The sequence below is a fragment of the Gymnoscopelus braueri genome (assembly GCF_963280865.1).
Source record: "Gymnoscopelus braueri genome assembly, chromosome: 12".
NCBI classification, from domain to species: Eukaryota; Metazoa; Chordata; class Actinopteri; order Myctophiformes; family Myctophidae; genus Gymnoscopelus; species Gymnoscopelus braueri.
Genome location: NC_137614.1, coordinates 23045436 through 23061756, shown reverse-complemented (window position 1 = coordinate 23061756; position 16321 = coordinate 23045436). Strand labels below are relative to the sequence as shown.

Sequence of the window (16321 nt, the reverse complement as noted above, 5' to 3'; positions counted from 1 at the left end):
TCTGAGAGTTACAATACATATAAATAGAGGGTTTTACTGTCTACTTTCTGTTTCATGCTGCAGTATTGGCACAAAGAAAAGTCTTTTGTCTCTTTTCATAAGGGTGGAGTGGACACACTTCAAGATTTCAAGACCTAATTATGAGTCATGTTATCAAGATGACCTGACAAAAAAACAGAAGAAGGTATCATATTGCATGATTTACGTCTATTAATACTAGCATGCTACTGGGCCTGTATGGGGATCAGATCGTCGGTATTCCCATATACCGTAAAGTGTTTTTGTATCCCGCCTATTATACATTGAGTTTAATTTAATCAACTGGCTCAGATATATGTGCCCTGTTTAAAATTAAAAAAGAGTCTACTTCATCCATGCACAAAGAAAGTGGGACACAAAATAGATCAACTAATGTGTGTATCAATCCATTCTAATAGGAGGCACAAAAAGGTACAAACGGTGTGAGCCCCTGTTAATATAGTGTGTGGTTGTCTGGTGTTAGCTAATAGGGTAGGGGGTGTGCGTGGGGGAGCAGTGGAGGTAATTGTAGAAAGAGCACAGCTTGCCATGGTATGATGTATCCACATACCAGCCAATGCCTGATATGGTGTGTGTGTGTGTGTGTGTGTGTGTGTGTGTGTGTGTGTGTGTGTGTGTGTGTGTGTGTGTGTGTGTGTGTGTGTGTGTGTGTGTGTGTGTGCGCGCGTGTGCGCGTGTTTTGGGGTCAGCGTGGAGGGACTGTCCCTGGGAACTTGGCCGTAATCGGACACCCCCACCGTTTAAGTTCAGTCTCTTGGTTGTTGTCTCTCTCTCTCTCTCTCTCTCTCTCTCTCTCTCTCTCTCTCTTTCCTTCTTGTGCTGTGGCGGATGGCGACCTACAAACAGATGAACATAGTGATTTGTACCTGTGGGAACAGAAGGGGGGAATGGAGTGTCCGTTGACTGAGCGAGGGTGAAGTACAGGAGGAGAGGAGGAGAAGAAGAGGAGTATTTGGAAGACCACCTAGCAAAGTGGACTCAGACACTGAACCCCACAGTCCTGAACAGACCGGTGTCTCTGTAACAGGCACACGGCGAGGAGACCAGGAAGCTCAAGTTGGGATGTACTTTGTCTTCACACTCTACACTTTCTTGTGGCCAGAGAACTCAACAAACATCTTGAAAGTGACCTGTACTTTATCCCCCTGAAGACGAGTCCTAATCCGACTTTGCCTCTGAGACACTTTTGGCCCAAGTGGCAGACGAAGAGATACAAAGTGTGACCCCAGATCCAAGAATAGAGAGACAACTTCTTGTCTCCTACCAGCATCGTGCCGGCTTTAGTTGCTACAGTCAGAGCCACTAGCTGTGGAAATCTTGCTTTTTTTATGTTAAGAACTAGTAAATGTGTGGTCCATTCAGCAATACCAACCGTTGTCCTGGATCAGGAAATTCACTCTCTGACATGTGAATTGAAATGACCTCTTATTCACATGTGATGTACATTTTTGTATCTGAAATTTGGCTGGGTATGAAAAGCTTCTTGCCGGGATCATTTTTCCAAGATTTCAAAACTGGACAAAACTTCGCTTCCTGGGGCGATTTAAACTCAAGAGACAGAACCAAGAATTTCTGAAAGCAAAAAAAGTCAAGAAGAGAGATCCTGCCTGCTTCTCTCTTCTCTGGTTTCTGTTCATTTACATGGACCGACCGCCCGCTCCATGTTATGTATGGATGTTTTTCTTATCTGAATACATAAATAGACTGAGTGACTGGCAGATATATAGGCACATAAACAGACCGATCGACAGACAAACAGCATAGACGGCTACTAAATATAGATACCCAAACAGAGTGAAGACACCCCACACCGGTCCATACAGACATTCTGCTACTTTCTTGCGCTGAAGACATCCTCTGGCTGAGTGGCCATGTCTGTGCCCATGGAGCTGAGGTCGCTGAAGGGCTTCCAGGGAGCTGAGGGGGACACTGCTCTGGGAACCCTGGAGAAACAGCTCCTCTGTCCCATCTGCCTGGACATCTTCACCAAGCCTGTGGTCATCCTCCCATGCCAGCACAACCTCTGCAGGAAGTGTGCCAACGAGCTATACCAGGTGTGTGTGTGTGTGTGTGTGTGTGTGTGTGTGTGTGTGTGTGTGTGTGTGTGTGTGTGTGTGTGTGTGTGTGTGTGTGTGTGTGTGTGTGTGTGTGTGTGTGTGTGTGAGAGAGAGAGTTATTCACTTGTTTTCATTATTGTCATTGTTTGGTTATTTATTATTTGCTTGTTTTCTCTTTAGGTTATATACTGTATATGTGGCATGTTGTTATTATATGAATAGTTATATGTATGCTTTGGCAACTTAAAACAAAATTGCCCAAACATGCTAATAAAGCATTTTGTATTGAGAGAAGTGAGAAACAGAAGGAGGAGGAGGGTACGCCAAGGCTATGCCCTGCATCTTACAGTATAGGATGTACATGCACACACATTTCACACAGTGCACACACACACACACACACACACACACACACACACACACACACACACACACACACACACACACACACACACACAGTGCACACACACACACACACACACACACACACACACACACACACACACACACACACACACACACACACACACACACACACACACACAAACACTTCAATGCAGGGCTGTCCGAAATGCCACATAACAAAGACAAATTCGAACAAAGCCCATATCACATCCCCAACAGGTGTGTGTGCACTGTGGATTACCAGTACTTAGACAGGGACATAGTTTGGAAAACAAAGAGATATGCTCATATGAGACACATGCTGTTTGACCTATATACTGTATGATCTGATTGTTTATAAGCTCTGCGTGCGTGCGTACGTGCGTGCGTGCGTGCGTGCGTGCGTGCGAGTTAACATGCAGTTAAGTGCTTGAGCTTATGAGCTATAAGTAACGAGGAAGGCAGATAGGCAGACAGACATGTTGAAAAGACCACTTCATCCATCAACTATTTTTCTTTGCCTGGCTTAGAAGGATTAGACTCATGTGATATTGTGTTTCCACAAACACTGACCAGCCATGCAGCATGACCAAGGTGAATTAACATGGCAGCTCACCTGATCAGTGATATGACATCCACCACTGTCCCTTCCCCGTGTCAAACAGCATTCCACTGGACAGTCAACGGGACTGTCCCTGGTGCACACACTCATACACGCACGCACGCACGCACGCACGCACGCACGCACGCACGCACGCACGCACGCACGCACGCACGCACGCACACTCAGAGTCACACTCAGAGTCACATGTTGTTGTACAGGCAGACACAGGCCATCAGTTAGTCTTGAAGCATGAAGGAAACTGATCTAAACGACTGGACGCAAAAAACAACAACATATTGTGTGTGTGTGCGTGTTGTGCATGCATTTGTGTAGATAAGTGTGTGTGTGTGTGTGTGTGTGTGTGTCATCACACCTATACGTGCACAGGAATGAGTGTGTGGCATGTGGAAATGAAACCCTATAGACTCCTCTTCTGCCATGCTCATGTTCATCACCTTTAACCCCTCCAGGGCAGGCTTTGCTTTTAGTGTCAGTGGACACATATAAGAGATGCACAACTACAACACACACACACACACACACACACACACACACACACACACACACACACACACACACACACACACACACACACACACACACACAGACCATGGGGTTGCTTATCGTGCAGATGTGTTTTCAACTTCAAAATACATACAGCAGTTGTGTAATATACACACACACACACACACACACACACACACACACACACACACACACACACACACACACACACACACACACACACACACACACACACACACACACACACACACACACACACACACACACATTGCCACATAGTTCAGAAATCTTAAACCACAGTCCCTCCAGCTGGTGAAAACATGTTTTTGTATCCATTCCCAAGTCCCTACCCATCATCCACCAGTCCTAGCCCCATTGGGCCATTTGTGATTTGTCCTCATATTACTATTTCGTAGTAGGTTCTTAGTGTTATTGTACTAGCTCCGATAAAGTACAGATCATTTTATTCTCAACCATGATCTATTGATTGTAGGTTTGGCTTATTGTCTGGGTATGATTGACTCCATAATAATCTCTATTTAGCATGTTTGATTGTGGGTAATGCTGTGTGTTCAATGGTATGTTTTATTGCAACTACAGTGTTTTAAACTCTGTGCCTGCAAATCATATTTCCCTTGCAGGACTACAAAGATTTGAACTTGTATATACTGTTGGTCTAACCTTGTCTATATACTGTATGTGTACGTACATAGAGTCTATGATCTAGCACCTGCCCACCACCCCCACCCCTTCCAACCCACCGATTTCACCCCCCGGCAAACATGGCTTACCCCAAGTTCCCTAATCCTTCCTGCCCCCCCCCCTCTCCTCCCAGATCCTCCTAAAGCCTTATTATACTTACTGTGTTCACTTCACCCCTAACCAGCACAACACAGTCTGTCTTTTAATGCTCCTCTAATTCAGTAATACATAATAAACCCACGCATAAAACAACATCTTGATTTGATAACTAGTTATCCAGCCTCCTCACATTCCCATTTCCCAGTACTGACAGTTCTAGATACACCTCCAGTGACCCCCCCTCTCTCTCCCTTTCTCTCTCTCTCTCTCTCTCTCTCTCTCTCTCTCTCTCTCTCTCTCTCTCTCTCTCTCTCTCTCTCTCTCTCTCTCTCTCTCTCTCTCTCTCTCTCTCTCTGATCCATTACTCAGGCCAAGCAGCAGCTGTAGCTTATTAAAGAAAACTATTTCAAGACACTATCCTCTCCTCTCCCCTCTGTTCCCTCTCTCCTCTCCCTTGCCTCCCTGCCTGTACCCTTCATTCTCTCATCTGTCTCCACTCATCTTATTTCAAGTCAGATCTCTCTCTCTCTCTTTCTCCACATTATACATACATACAGTACATACATTATGTTTGTGTGCATGTGAGACTTTCTCTTCTTCAAAGACCCATCCAGTACATAATGTGATAAGATGATATATAAGATGTTATCCTCCCAATATCTTCCTTTGCCCCAGCAACCGATCCTAAACCAGAGCTCTTACTTCATATCATCCTGGGAGACAGATTCAAGACACTCTGGAAGACTGACCTCAAATGAATGTTAATATGAGCACATATTACTGAAATAGCAGCATACAACAACTGGCAGAGACCTGTGCTCCCAGTGTGCTCTGTTAATGGGAGGACTGGGAATGGAGAGATTGGGAACAGAGGACTGTTTATGTTGAATTATATGTTTATAAACGTAAACAGAGAACTGAAATATTATATATACGTCTGTCTCTCTCCCCTGTGCATGAATTTGTGTACTCTACGTTACTGTGGATATTCATGTGTCTGTTTTGTCTTTTTATGTGCACATGTTTGTGTTTACAGTAATAGGTGTCTGTCTGTATCTGTTTATCCGTGTATTATTGTATGTGTGTGACATCTGTCTACTGTGTGTACCAGTTTGTCGTCCTGTACTTGTCTTTCTCTTTGTGTGAACCTGTTCTTGTGTGTGTGTGTGTGTGTGTGTGTGTGTGTGTGTGTGTGTGTGTGTGTGTGTGTGTGTGTGTGTGTGTGTGTGTGTGTGTGTGTGTGTGTGTGTGTGTGTGTGTGTGTGTGTGTGTGTGTGTGTGTTCGTGTGTATATGTGCGTGTGTGTGCGTGCGTGCGTCGGTGCGTGTGTATGTGATTGATTGATTGATTGCTTGAAAATTCTATTGACAAAACTGTGTATACATGAGCATATTGCGGTACATATCAAAAGGATTAGGATTAAAGATCGAGAGCACATTTCCACTGTATGTGTGTGCGTGCGTGCTGTGTATGTTAATATGTCACTATATCTCTTTGCAGCCCTCTCTGTACCAGGCTCGAACCACCATGTCGGTGAGCAGCGGTCGCTTCCGCTGTCCATCCTGCAGACAGGAAGTGGTGCTGGACCGCCATGGTGTGTATGGCCTGCAGCGCAACCTGCTGGTGGAGAACATTATTGACGTCTACAAACAGGAAGTCAGCAACAACAGCAACAACAACACCTGCTGGTGAGGAGAACAGCCTCAGGATTCATTAGATGAACACATACAGTACATGAAGCTCTGCTTTCCACACAGACAATTATGATAACCATCAATTTGTTGAGTTGTAGCAGATATACTATATACAGTAGCCATGTCCTAGCCATGGTCCTGGATTTTTTAGTTGTCTTGTACATTGGAAATGTAACCACTTGAACCCTAGCGTCCCTATTCTGGAGCAAACATTTGGCAAAAAATAGCCAATCGCATTGTGAGCCTGTAGATCGGCACTAGAATACTAGTGGACTTATGAGCACTGGATGATAATGAATGTATTTATTATTGGTTTTATTTTGCTGTATGTCCCTGCCAATAAATCAATCAATCAATCACAGACCTGGCTGAAAGGCAGTGTGAATTGACCACTCTCATGACGGCCATTTTGCTCTTACACCATTGTCTCTCCTTTTTTCCCCTCAATGTTCCCGTCTACCTCCCTCCATCTCCCTCCACCCACCTCCCTCTCGCCGTGTCCTCAGTTCTCTCCCTCCTCCGCAGCCCCGGTCTCCAGTGACGACGTGTGCAGACCACGAGGGAGAGAAGGTGAACATCTTCTGTCTGAGCTGTCAGGTTCCAACCTGTTCTCTCTGCAAGGTGTTTGGAGCACACCAGTCCTGTGAGGTGGCCCCTCTCCCTGATGTCTACAAGCAGAGGAAGGTACAGCATTACATACAGTTTAACAGTGATGATGGTACTCACATGTTTTACTTAAAGTAAAAGTATCAATACTGCAATGTAGAAATGCCCTGTAAGACTGTTACAAGTAAAATACCAGTATTCAAAATGTACTTGAGTAAAAGTACAAAAGTATTCAAAATCAAAATATACTACCAAAAGTAAAAGTACTCATTGTGCAGAATGTCCCATTTCACAAGTTCAGAATGTATACAAATCTTTTGAAAATAGCAGATCTACAATCTCACAATGCGTCGCATCGCGACGCATTGTGAGATTGTAGATTGAGCTTGTAGATATATATAGGACTGAAGTGGTTAATGTTTGTTTTGTGATAATAATCAAAATCTGCAAAGAAACTAGTAACTAAAGCTGTCAAATAATTGTAGTGGAGTAAAAAGTACAATATTTGTCTCTGAGATGTAGTGTAGGTAGAATTAAAAGTATAGAAAATTGGAAATACTCCAGTAAAGTAAAAGTACCTCAAAATTGTACTTAAGTACAGTACTTGAGTACATGTAACTTAGTTACTTTACACCACTGCATTCTTAGTATGGGTTATTTCATACTATGGGTTCCTTATTGTACAGCACCTTGTAAATGTTGTTTCAAAAAGCTTACTTACTTACTTACTGCTACTACTTCCTGGCTGTGTCTGCAGGCTGAGTTGAATGAGGGGGTTGATTCTCTTGTCGTTGTCAACCTCAAAGTCCAGGCCTTCATCAATGACCTGGAGGACAGCTGCAAGAACATAGAGGTGTGTGTGCGCGCGCGCGCGCGTGTGTGTGTGTGTGTGTGTGTGTGTGTGTGTGTGTGTGTGTGTGTGTGTGTGTGTGTGTGTGTGTGTGTGTGTGTGTGTGTGTGTGTGTGTGTGTGTGTGTGTGTGTGTGTGTGTGTGTGTGTGTGTGTGTGTGTGTGTGTGTGTGTGTGTGTGTGTGTGTGTGTGTGTGCGTGCGTGCGTGCGTGTGTATGTTCTCTCAGTCAGATTTAGAGAGTCCTGTTGAGTGCTAAACCCTCCTCTCTCCTCTCTTCCAGGAGAACTGTAAGACACAGAAGCAGAGTCTGTGTGAGAGGTTTGAGCGCATGTTCTCCATCCTGAAGGAGAGGCGCAAGGTATCTGTTCTGCTCTCAAACTATTAAGGATATTCCTTCCTTCTCTCATTCCTTTTATGTGCCTGTTTTGGGCAAATGTTGAAAATATTTCTAAACTTTTGTTTTCCCCAAAAAAGATTTTCAAGGAAAAGTTCACCCAAGAATTTTCATTTTCTATCAATTACACACCCCATGAAGCCTTGAATTAATGGCGATTTCTTTGTTTTTGTTGCATTCCTAAGTCAATAATTTGATGACCGGAGTCTCCGGTAGGAGACTTGCAGAGTCTCCTACCGGAGACTAGGAGACTTTGGGTGATCTACTCCTTTAAACAATAGCTAAAATTGCAGATCTACAAGCGCATATTCCAGCTTGTAATAAATCCACTGTTTTCGCTATTTGTCATATGATGATGTGGTTACCCTCCTCCTCATCATCATCATCATGTCCAAGGTGATGACTCAGAAGATCAGCTCAGAGGAGGAAGAGAAGACGGGCCACGTACAGTCGCTGGTACGCTGCTATGGAGACAGCGTAGAGGCCAACACCAGACTGATGGAGACGGTTGGTAGGAGCATGGAAGAACCAGACACGGCTGACTTTGTGCAGGTACTGTGTGTGTGTGTGTGTGTGTGTGTGTGTGTGTGTGTGTGTGTGTGTGTGTGTGTGTGTGTGTGTGTGTGTGTGTGTGTGTGTGTGTGTGTGTGTGTGTGTGTGTGTGTGTGTGTGTGTGTGTGTGTGTGTGTGTGTGTGTGTGTGTGTGTGTGTGTGTGTGTGTGCGTGCGTGCGTTAATGTAGCAGTACACGTGTAGAAAGGTAGATATGTGTCAGTTGTAAGGAGTTAATGAATTTTGAAATAAAAGTTTTTGTCTAAATCATTATTAATAATGCTGTCCTCTCTCTCCCTCCCTCTCTCTCCCTTTCTCTCTTTGTCTCTCTCTCTTTCTATCTCTTAATCTCTCTCTCTTTCTCTCTCTTCCTTTTTCAGAATTCCAGAGAGCTAATTGCAAAGTAAGTCAAACATTTTGTAGCACACAGTGAGATTACACACATCGACATTCTGTTACAGTCATTTGCTTTATCAAAGTTGACCGCACACTTCACACAATCTACCTCTCTTCCCCCTTTTTCTTCTTCCATCTCCCCTCTTTCAATTACCCCCACTTCCTCCTCCTCTCCCATATCCCCTTGATAAATATATTCTCCCTCTCTTGTCTCCTTCTTCTACAGTTGTCTCAATCTACTTTAATTCAATTCATACTCTCTTTTTCTCGTCTTCCCAGCGCTTTGTTATAGCCTCTCTCTCTCTCCATCTTTCCCTTCCCGCCTTCCCGACCACCCTCCCCCTCCATCAGGACAGTTGATAGAACTTCCCGTTATTAATTAATTATTAACTTTTTTATAATGTGTGCTCAGCCTCATTTCTCTCTCTTTCATCCCCCCATCCCCGTTCCTGTCCTTTCGGTGCCTCTTCCCCATCTCTTCTTCACCAGAGTGATGACAGCAACCAGTTCCTGTCCGGTGGAGACTCTTAAAGCAGACTACGAGAATATGAGCCACTACACATTCAACTTCAAACATCAGGAGAGAGCCCTGCACAGCATAGACTTCATCAAAGGTAAAGACAAACCTATTAGTTGCTGCATTTGAATACAGAAAATGGAGCAGATTAATTCATTAATTCATTAAAATATGATTAGGATCAAAAGACTTTATTGTAGGTATGAGGTACTTGAGGATGAGGAATATGTCTTGGCAACACAACATAAAATACTTTCATGTCTCCCATAACAACTAACAAATTGTACTTCAGTGTAATACAGCACGTTAAAGCACAGAGATAGACAACAGAATGTTGATCATTTAATTTGAAAACATGGTTAATTTAAACATTACATTTGCTCTTTTCTGCTAAAGAGGAGGTTCCTGAAGAACCGGAACTAGAATCGGATCCAGAACCCCACCTTGATGAACCGCAGTCAGGAGCACTGCAGCAGCCTCTGGAATCCACTGTTCAGAACTTAAAAACTAAACACCTCCGGCTCCTAGAACCTGCTATTCAGAACCTGGAACCTAAACAACCAAAAGAACCCGTTGTACTGAAGCACTTTGAGTCTAAAAAGCTCCCAGTGCTCACTATTCAGAACATGAATGCTAAATTAGCATCAAACCCCACTGTCCAGAACCTAGAAAAGCATCCTGCTCCACTGCCAGCCTCAAAACCACTTCCAGAACCATCAGTCTCATCACCGGTGCCAACACAGAATACAGTACCGGTGGTTTCAATCATAGACTCTGTGGGCCCTATGGAGCCAGTTAGGGAGCTGAAGTCAGACGGCCAGCAGGGAGTCAGTCTATCGAACAAAGATGAGGAAGGCGAGGAGAAGAAGATAGAGAATGTGGCACAACATGACCCTGTCAAGGTCATACATCAATGTGAAGAGGAGGATGGAATGAGCATGCAACAGGTACTGCACTTTAACTTTAACTATATTGGTGTGTGTTTTAAATATCACAGTCCATGACTAAAGTTACCTTATACTGGACCAAAAACACATGTATCGTTTATTTGTTTGTCATATTTTTTTTATGTCACAGTTTAATTAATGTGTTGTTACTGACACTTAGCCTTGCAGGGCAGGTATCCTGAAAACAATGTAAACAATGTTATTTGCAGGATAAATCCTATTGCTCCTATGTCATTTTTGATATGCTGACATTGTCATTCACTGTACCATCCCGCATTCACTCATACAACCTCATAATTGATATATTCTATATAATATTCACATTTTGTCTGTCTACTATCATTACTGTCTCCCCTCATCTATCAGTTTGAGAGGGGAAATGCAGAGTATGGTACAGGTGATGGGAAAGCAATCAACCATGCCCAGACAGTATCAAAAGAGGAAGAACAAATGGAAGCTCAAGAAGAGGAAGATGGGAGTGTAGAAAAGGAGGAAGAGCATGCTATGTTCTATCCCAGTTGGTACAGACCCAATACCTGGCACAGGGTGAGCCCTGGCCTAGCTTCCCCCACAGACATCCTGCCAACGGAGGATCAGATATACTCACCAGATTCCAGCTTCGCAGGGGAACCCCTTCCTGTGGCCGTGACCCAGGCCAAGGCTCAAGGGTCAGCCCTAATGCGATCACAATTGCAAGAACAGGTTCAAGGATCCTCCCCCCTACCCCAGTTTAACATCCAAGAGCCTCCACCTCTGGCACCATCTGTGTCTGCAGTTCAGGCTCAGCCCAAACACCAAATTCTGTTTGAGCCTCAGCCTGAGTCATTTCCCCAACAACAGAATATGTATAACAGCCAGCAACATCCTCAAGAAGAACCTCCTCTCAGCTCCAAGTCACTTACTCCTGATCTCCCATTGTTTGACCACACTCGGGCCCAGGCATACCCACCTTTCTCAGCCTCTCTCCCTGCTACTCAGCTTCACTCTCAACCCCCAATCCATCCTGTACCTACCGGGTTAGGACACTCCAACACCCCCTCACTCCCGGAAGGTCTGACTAGGGAGCTAGCAGGAGACATGGAGCCCATGGAGGAAGAGAATGAAGGAGAGGACATTCAGGGGTGGGTGTATCTATCTGGGGCTGAGGAGGGTGGGTCGGGGGTGGGAGAGGGCAGCATGGAAGTGGAGGAAAATAGTTCAAGGCCGGAGGAGAGTTCTACCAACAGTGAAGGGATCACAAAGTCCACTTCAGCAGAGGGAAATGGTGCTGGGCTGCAGTTGCAGGGGAGATTCTTAGAGCTTGGGGAGGATGGTAGCTTAGAGAATGACAAAAATAGAGAGGGGCTCAAAGAAAGTGCTTCAGGGATGGGATGTAACGCAGAAGCTACAGAGATGACTGATGGGCCGGGAGAGAGAAGTGTAGAGCCTGAAGAGAGAAGTGCAGAGCTGGACAAAGACAGCCTAGGACTAGTGGAGCATAACATGCCGATGGAAGAGAGTAGCTGTAATCTAGTGAAGCATAAGCTAGATCTCTCAGAGAGTATTGATGACGGCGGAGGCAGTACAGCAGAGGAATCACAGGAGCAGGATAGTTCAGTAGAAGAGGGGAGAGATTCAGAGCTTGAGGCTGGAAATTCTGGGTTCAAACAGAGTAACCAGGAGTTAGATGAGATTAGAAAACAACCTGAAGACAGCAACTCCAAGATGGAGGAGGCGAGCGGTGCTGAGAATGGAGTGAACCCCACTTCCTCTGTCTCTCCTCAGGTCAGTTTGGTCAATCATCTTCGTCATCATCATCATCCTCATTGACCAGGCTCTTCATCCACCAGCTGATGCCGCTATGCCTCCACATTCTCCTTCTCTTCCTTGTTTTTGCTGAGTCACCAAAGCAATGTGGCCGACACTGCTTCAGTAGCATCACCACACACTGCTGTTCCGCTGTGCCATCGCCATGTTTGGGGGGGAAAGAAAGTAAGAATGAAAGGAAGATCAGAAGCACATCCTTCTTTCCTTCTTTCTTTCTCCCATAGAGCTATACGTTACACAATGTTTCTTTTACAGTATGTTGCACATCATCACACCATCTCTCCCCTTTTCCTCCCTCTCTTCCCTCTTCTTCTGTTTCATCCTTGTCCCTCAATCCCTCCTTCTCTCTTTTCACTTCTCTCTACCACTACATCTCTTCATGCTTCCTTTCAACTCCTCTCCCTCACAACCTCCATTCCTCTCCTTCCCTCTATTCATCCTTCCATCGTGCCCTCTTCCTTCTCCATCTCTACCCAACTCTCTCCCTCCATACTTCTCTCCACCATTCCCTCTCCATCCATCTATCCCTCCCTCCTTCCCCTCCACTCCCCCTTCCATACCTCCACCTCTCTCCAGATTATCACAATGGTGTTCTACCTGTTGGCCCTCCTGGTCATTCTGCAGAGAATATGGGCTTACATCGGTTTCATTCTCACATAAACCCACGTGGACATCCATCCATCCACACTGCTTCACTGCTCAGGTATTCACACATAGATAGGCCTGGGTCAGCAAGGGCTTTGGAATATTTCATAAACTTTGACCAGTTGCAAAATGTTTGCTGGGCATTAGATTTACTTCTTCTAATCTAACTGTAGCACTTGGATTGTCTTGTCTTGTTTTTGGGAATGCTACATCAGTTACTTTTATTCAGTAGGTCTTCTCTACTTGAACGAAAAAAAGGTAATCTGACTATCTTGAAAAGTGATGCTTAAGAATACAGTGAATTAACCGTTACTATGTATTGTATACAGGCTCCATTACAGGGATTCTTGATTTAGTAATCCATAATATTTTAGTACTGGAAGTTATTATCAACAAGCTTAGCTTTTGATGTATTTTCTTTTAGGTGTGCTTTTGGTTACAGATGTTAGAGAGGTTTTCAGAGGTAGAATATACACAGAGCAAAGTGATCCTTGCCTCTCCTGACACCAAGTGGTAGAATGGTTAAGTTCATGTTAATGAGCCAACTAAAAGCCATGCAGATTATTTGTCTGGCTTTTATAAGTTGTCTTAAAGCTGTAAATGCCACTTATCTGGCAACCCAAGGTAAAAAAAAATAATCTAACAATTATTTGGCAAAAACCCTTTGACCCAGGTCGGGTTACTATTAACATCTTCTTTTGTCTTTGCTCTGTGGATTTATTGTTCACTTTCCACATTTACTAATATTATCTATGTCTTGAGCCTCTCACTGCATGACAAAAGATTGCTGTTCTGTTTTTGTGTTCTTTGACAACCATAAAGCACTGTTAATAGGTTTCTTCAGTATATCTAACTACTGAAAGGTAGGGCAACAGCTAAGGGATAACTTAAGATTTTTGCATATTACTCTACAGTAGGCTATATGTAGACAACAACATCAGTTGCTTTAAAAAATATATATATGGAAATTAGTATTATTTTAAATGAGGAATGTTTTCCGCTGAAAAAGCAGCTGTCTGCCAGGTGAAGAATCATCATGACATAATGAGTAGAGGAAGTTGCTAGTTGGGTGTACTGTATTGACTGTACTTGGTATAATATTGGCCAATAAATATACATTGTAAATGTTTAACATTCAAAACCAGCTATACTTGCAATGCTCCAGAAGACTCTAGTCTAAACTGTTTACTGTGAAATTAAATGTAATATTGATGATGATATATTTTAGTATCCCTGTATTATTGGGGGAAAAAAATTGATGTTTTTTTCTGTGTCTCCCCTCGTCTATGTCGGGGGCAGGGGGGGATTTCATTGTTCAAACCCCAATTTTGAAAATGTATACAACTTACTGTATTGTTTATGAGAATGCCATATTATTAGAGTGCTACTCAAATGTAACATTTTGGTTACATTTGTACACGCTCAGAGTTAAATGAGCCCTCAGGATTTGAAAGTGATCTGCTGTCCCTCTCCTCCTCTCCAGATGGAGACTGAGACGGGGAGTTCGTCTCAGACCAGCCCTCCCCTCTCCTCCTCCTCCACCTCCTGCACTTTCAGCGAGCGTCCTCTTCGCCTCAGTTTCTCCTGGCTCAACCACCTGTACAAGAAGAAGTAGGAAAGATAAACAAACAGGAAGAAAGAAAGAAAGTCACTCCAGACACTATGTTTATATTGAATCTATTATGTTTAAACAGCCTTTGTATTTTCATTGATATTAGAAAGTGATGGTTAAGTAAAGTATGGTAAGGGGTCCCAAGTGCATTGACCCAATGAGATATGACTGATGTCATGGTATGAGTTATGTTGGACAGGACTGACCTAGGATCTGCCTTTAACTGTGTTTAACACACAGAGTGGTGTTCGGCAGTGGTAAAGTAATGGGAGCGTGATTTGAGGGGTGGATGAAAGCCAAGGCGTTGTATTCCTGTTGTTAACATACGTAGATTATGTGTGGGGTATATCCACAACCACAACTCCATCCAGACATACAAATATATGCCTCAACTCAAGTATTGATTAAGCCTTGAGAGCAAAATGGCTGCCATCGTGATTCGTGAGCCATGTATGGTCAATGGCTGTTCATTAATGATTGCCTTACATGTAGTACAATATGATTTGGATGTAGCATAGCATGCCTGTTGTGTTGTTTTACAGTACATGATTAAAATAATCAGGTCTTAATAATGTTTTTGTTTTTTTTACTCCACTGCTTCTAATGCATGGTATTTATTTTTCCCCCAAGTTAGTGGCAATTGGATTAGCTTTACACTATTTCAATGAATATTTGATCAAATCTGGTTGTTATAAGCAAAGCATGATGCATTACAGGCTATGTGAAACTAAGTGTGTTTGCTAGATTTATTGAACGAAATAATAAACCTTAATTTGTTCACCAAACGTGTGTGTGTGTGTGTGTGTGTGTGTGTGTGTGTGTGTGTGTGTGTGTGTGTGTGTGTGTGTGTGTGTGTGTGTGTGTGTGTGTGTGTGCGCTAATCAGCACCCCCCCCCCTCTCTCTCTCTCTCTCTCTCTCTCTCTCTCATATATCACATATCTCACATGTGCGCGCGCACAATTACAAGCACACAGGAACAACTATTGCTATTTAAACATTGGCTTAAGCAGACAATAATATATAATAATATAATAATTATTCTAGAGTGAGTCAATGTTATGTACCTGCACCCAGGATGCAAAATCATTATTATGCCTCACACAAAATATCCAATATTTTGACAGGTGTTTCTGCTAGTCATTATTTTGAATACTCCGGAAAATCAGCACAACATTCGAAAAGCTGAACCCCTGGAGTACAGTTGCAAAGACAGAACTTCCTGTCTAGTGTACCTGCTTTCAAAATGTAAGGAACATTTATTTAGACTAAAATGTTTACCCAGTGGTGGAAAAAGTACTCAAATGTTGTATTGTTAAAATCGGGGGTCTTCAGCAGGGGGCCCTCAGAGTTACTACAGGGGGGCCACCAAATCTTTGTGTCATAGGATTCTACATTAACCACTTAAACCCTAGCATCCCTATTCTGAGGGGAACATTAGCCAAACATAGCAGATCTACAAGCTCATTACGTAGATCCGATTGGCTATTTTTGGCAAAGAGGTTTGGTGTATAAGGAAAAAAGAGCTGACCAAGTACAGAGCCAACGGTCAAGTGATGATAGTGCTGTCAAACAAGTCTATGAAGCTGTCTATGAAATCTATGAAAAAGTTTAATCTGCAGTGACTGCAACACAATTTTATACAATATGTAGTGGGCCGGGGGTCCATGCTTCATCTCTCTCTCAGCTAAGGGGTCCTTGACCTGAAAAACGTTGAAGACCCCTGATAGATTGTCAGTAAAGTATGGTGTAAAGTAACTAAGTACAAGTACTGTAAAATGTTTTTACTTAAGTGGAGTATTTCCAATTTTCAGTAGGCTACTTTTACCTCTACTCCACCACATCTCAGAGACAAATATTGGACTTTTACTCCACTACAATTATTTGACAACTT

At 43.4% G+C, this 16321-nt stretch overlaps 1 protein-coding gene across 1 annotated transcript; it reads left to right on the top strand.

Annotated features, from left to right (window-relative positions):
* Nucleotides 1-861: 861 nt before the first annotated feature.
* Nucleotides 862-15190, top strand: trim101 (tripartite motif containing 101). The gene is made up of 13 exons (XM_080445318.1): nucleotides 862-1446; nucleotides 1890-2093; nucleotides 5911-6098; nucleotides 6611-6788; nucleotides 7468-7563; nucleotides 7842-7919; nucleotides 8352-8507; nucleotides 8887-8909; nucleotides 9392-9516; nucleotides 9816-10366; nucleotides 10733-12130; nucleotides 12749-12875; nucleotides 14301-15190. The coding sequence occupies exons 2-12, from the start codon at nucleotides 1911-1913 to the stop codon at nucleotides 12830-12832; spliced, it is 3060 nt and encodes a 1019-aa protein (XP_080301444.1). The 5' UTR covers nucleotides 862-1446; nucleotides 1890-1910; the 3' UTR covers nucleotides 12833-12875; nucleotides 14301-15190.
* Nucleotides 15191-16321: the final 1131 nt, after the last annotated feature.

Bases quoted from the DNA above. Each gene is read 5' to 3' on its own strand.
- trim101 (XM_080445318.1), top strand. From the start codon at position 1,911: ATGTCTGTGCCCATGGAGCTGAGGTCGCTGAAGGGCTTCCAGGGAGCT. The intron at 6,099-6,610 runs GTGAGGAGAACA...CCGTGTCCTCAG, and splicing joins AGCAACAACAACACCTGCTG to TTCTCTCCCTCCTCCGCAGC. The intron at 10,367-10,732 runs GTACTGCACTTT...CTCATCTATCAG, and splicing joins ATGGAATGAGCATGCAACAG to TTTGAGAGGGGAAATGCAGA.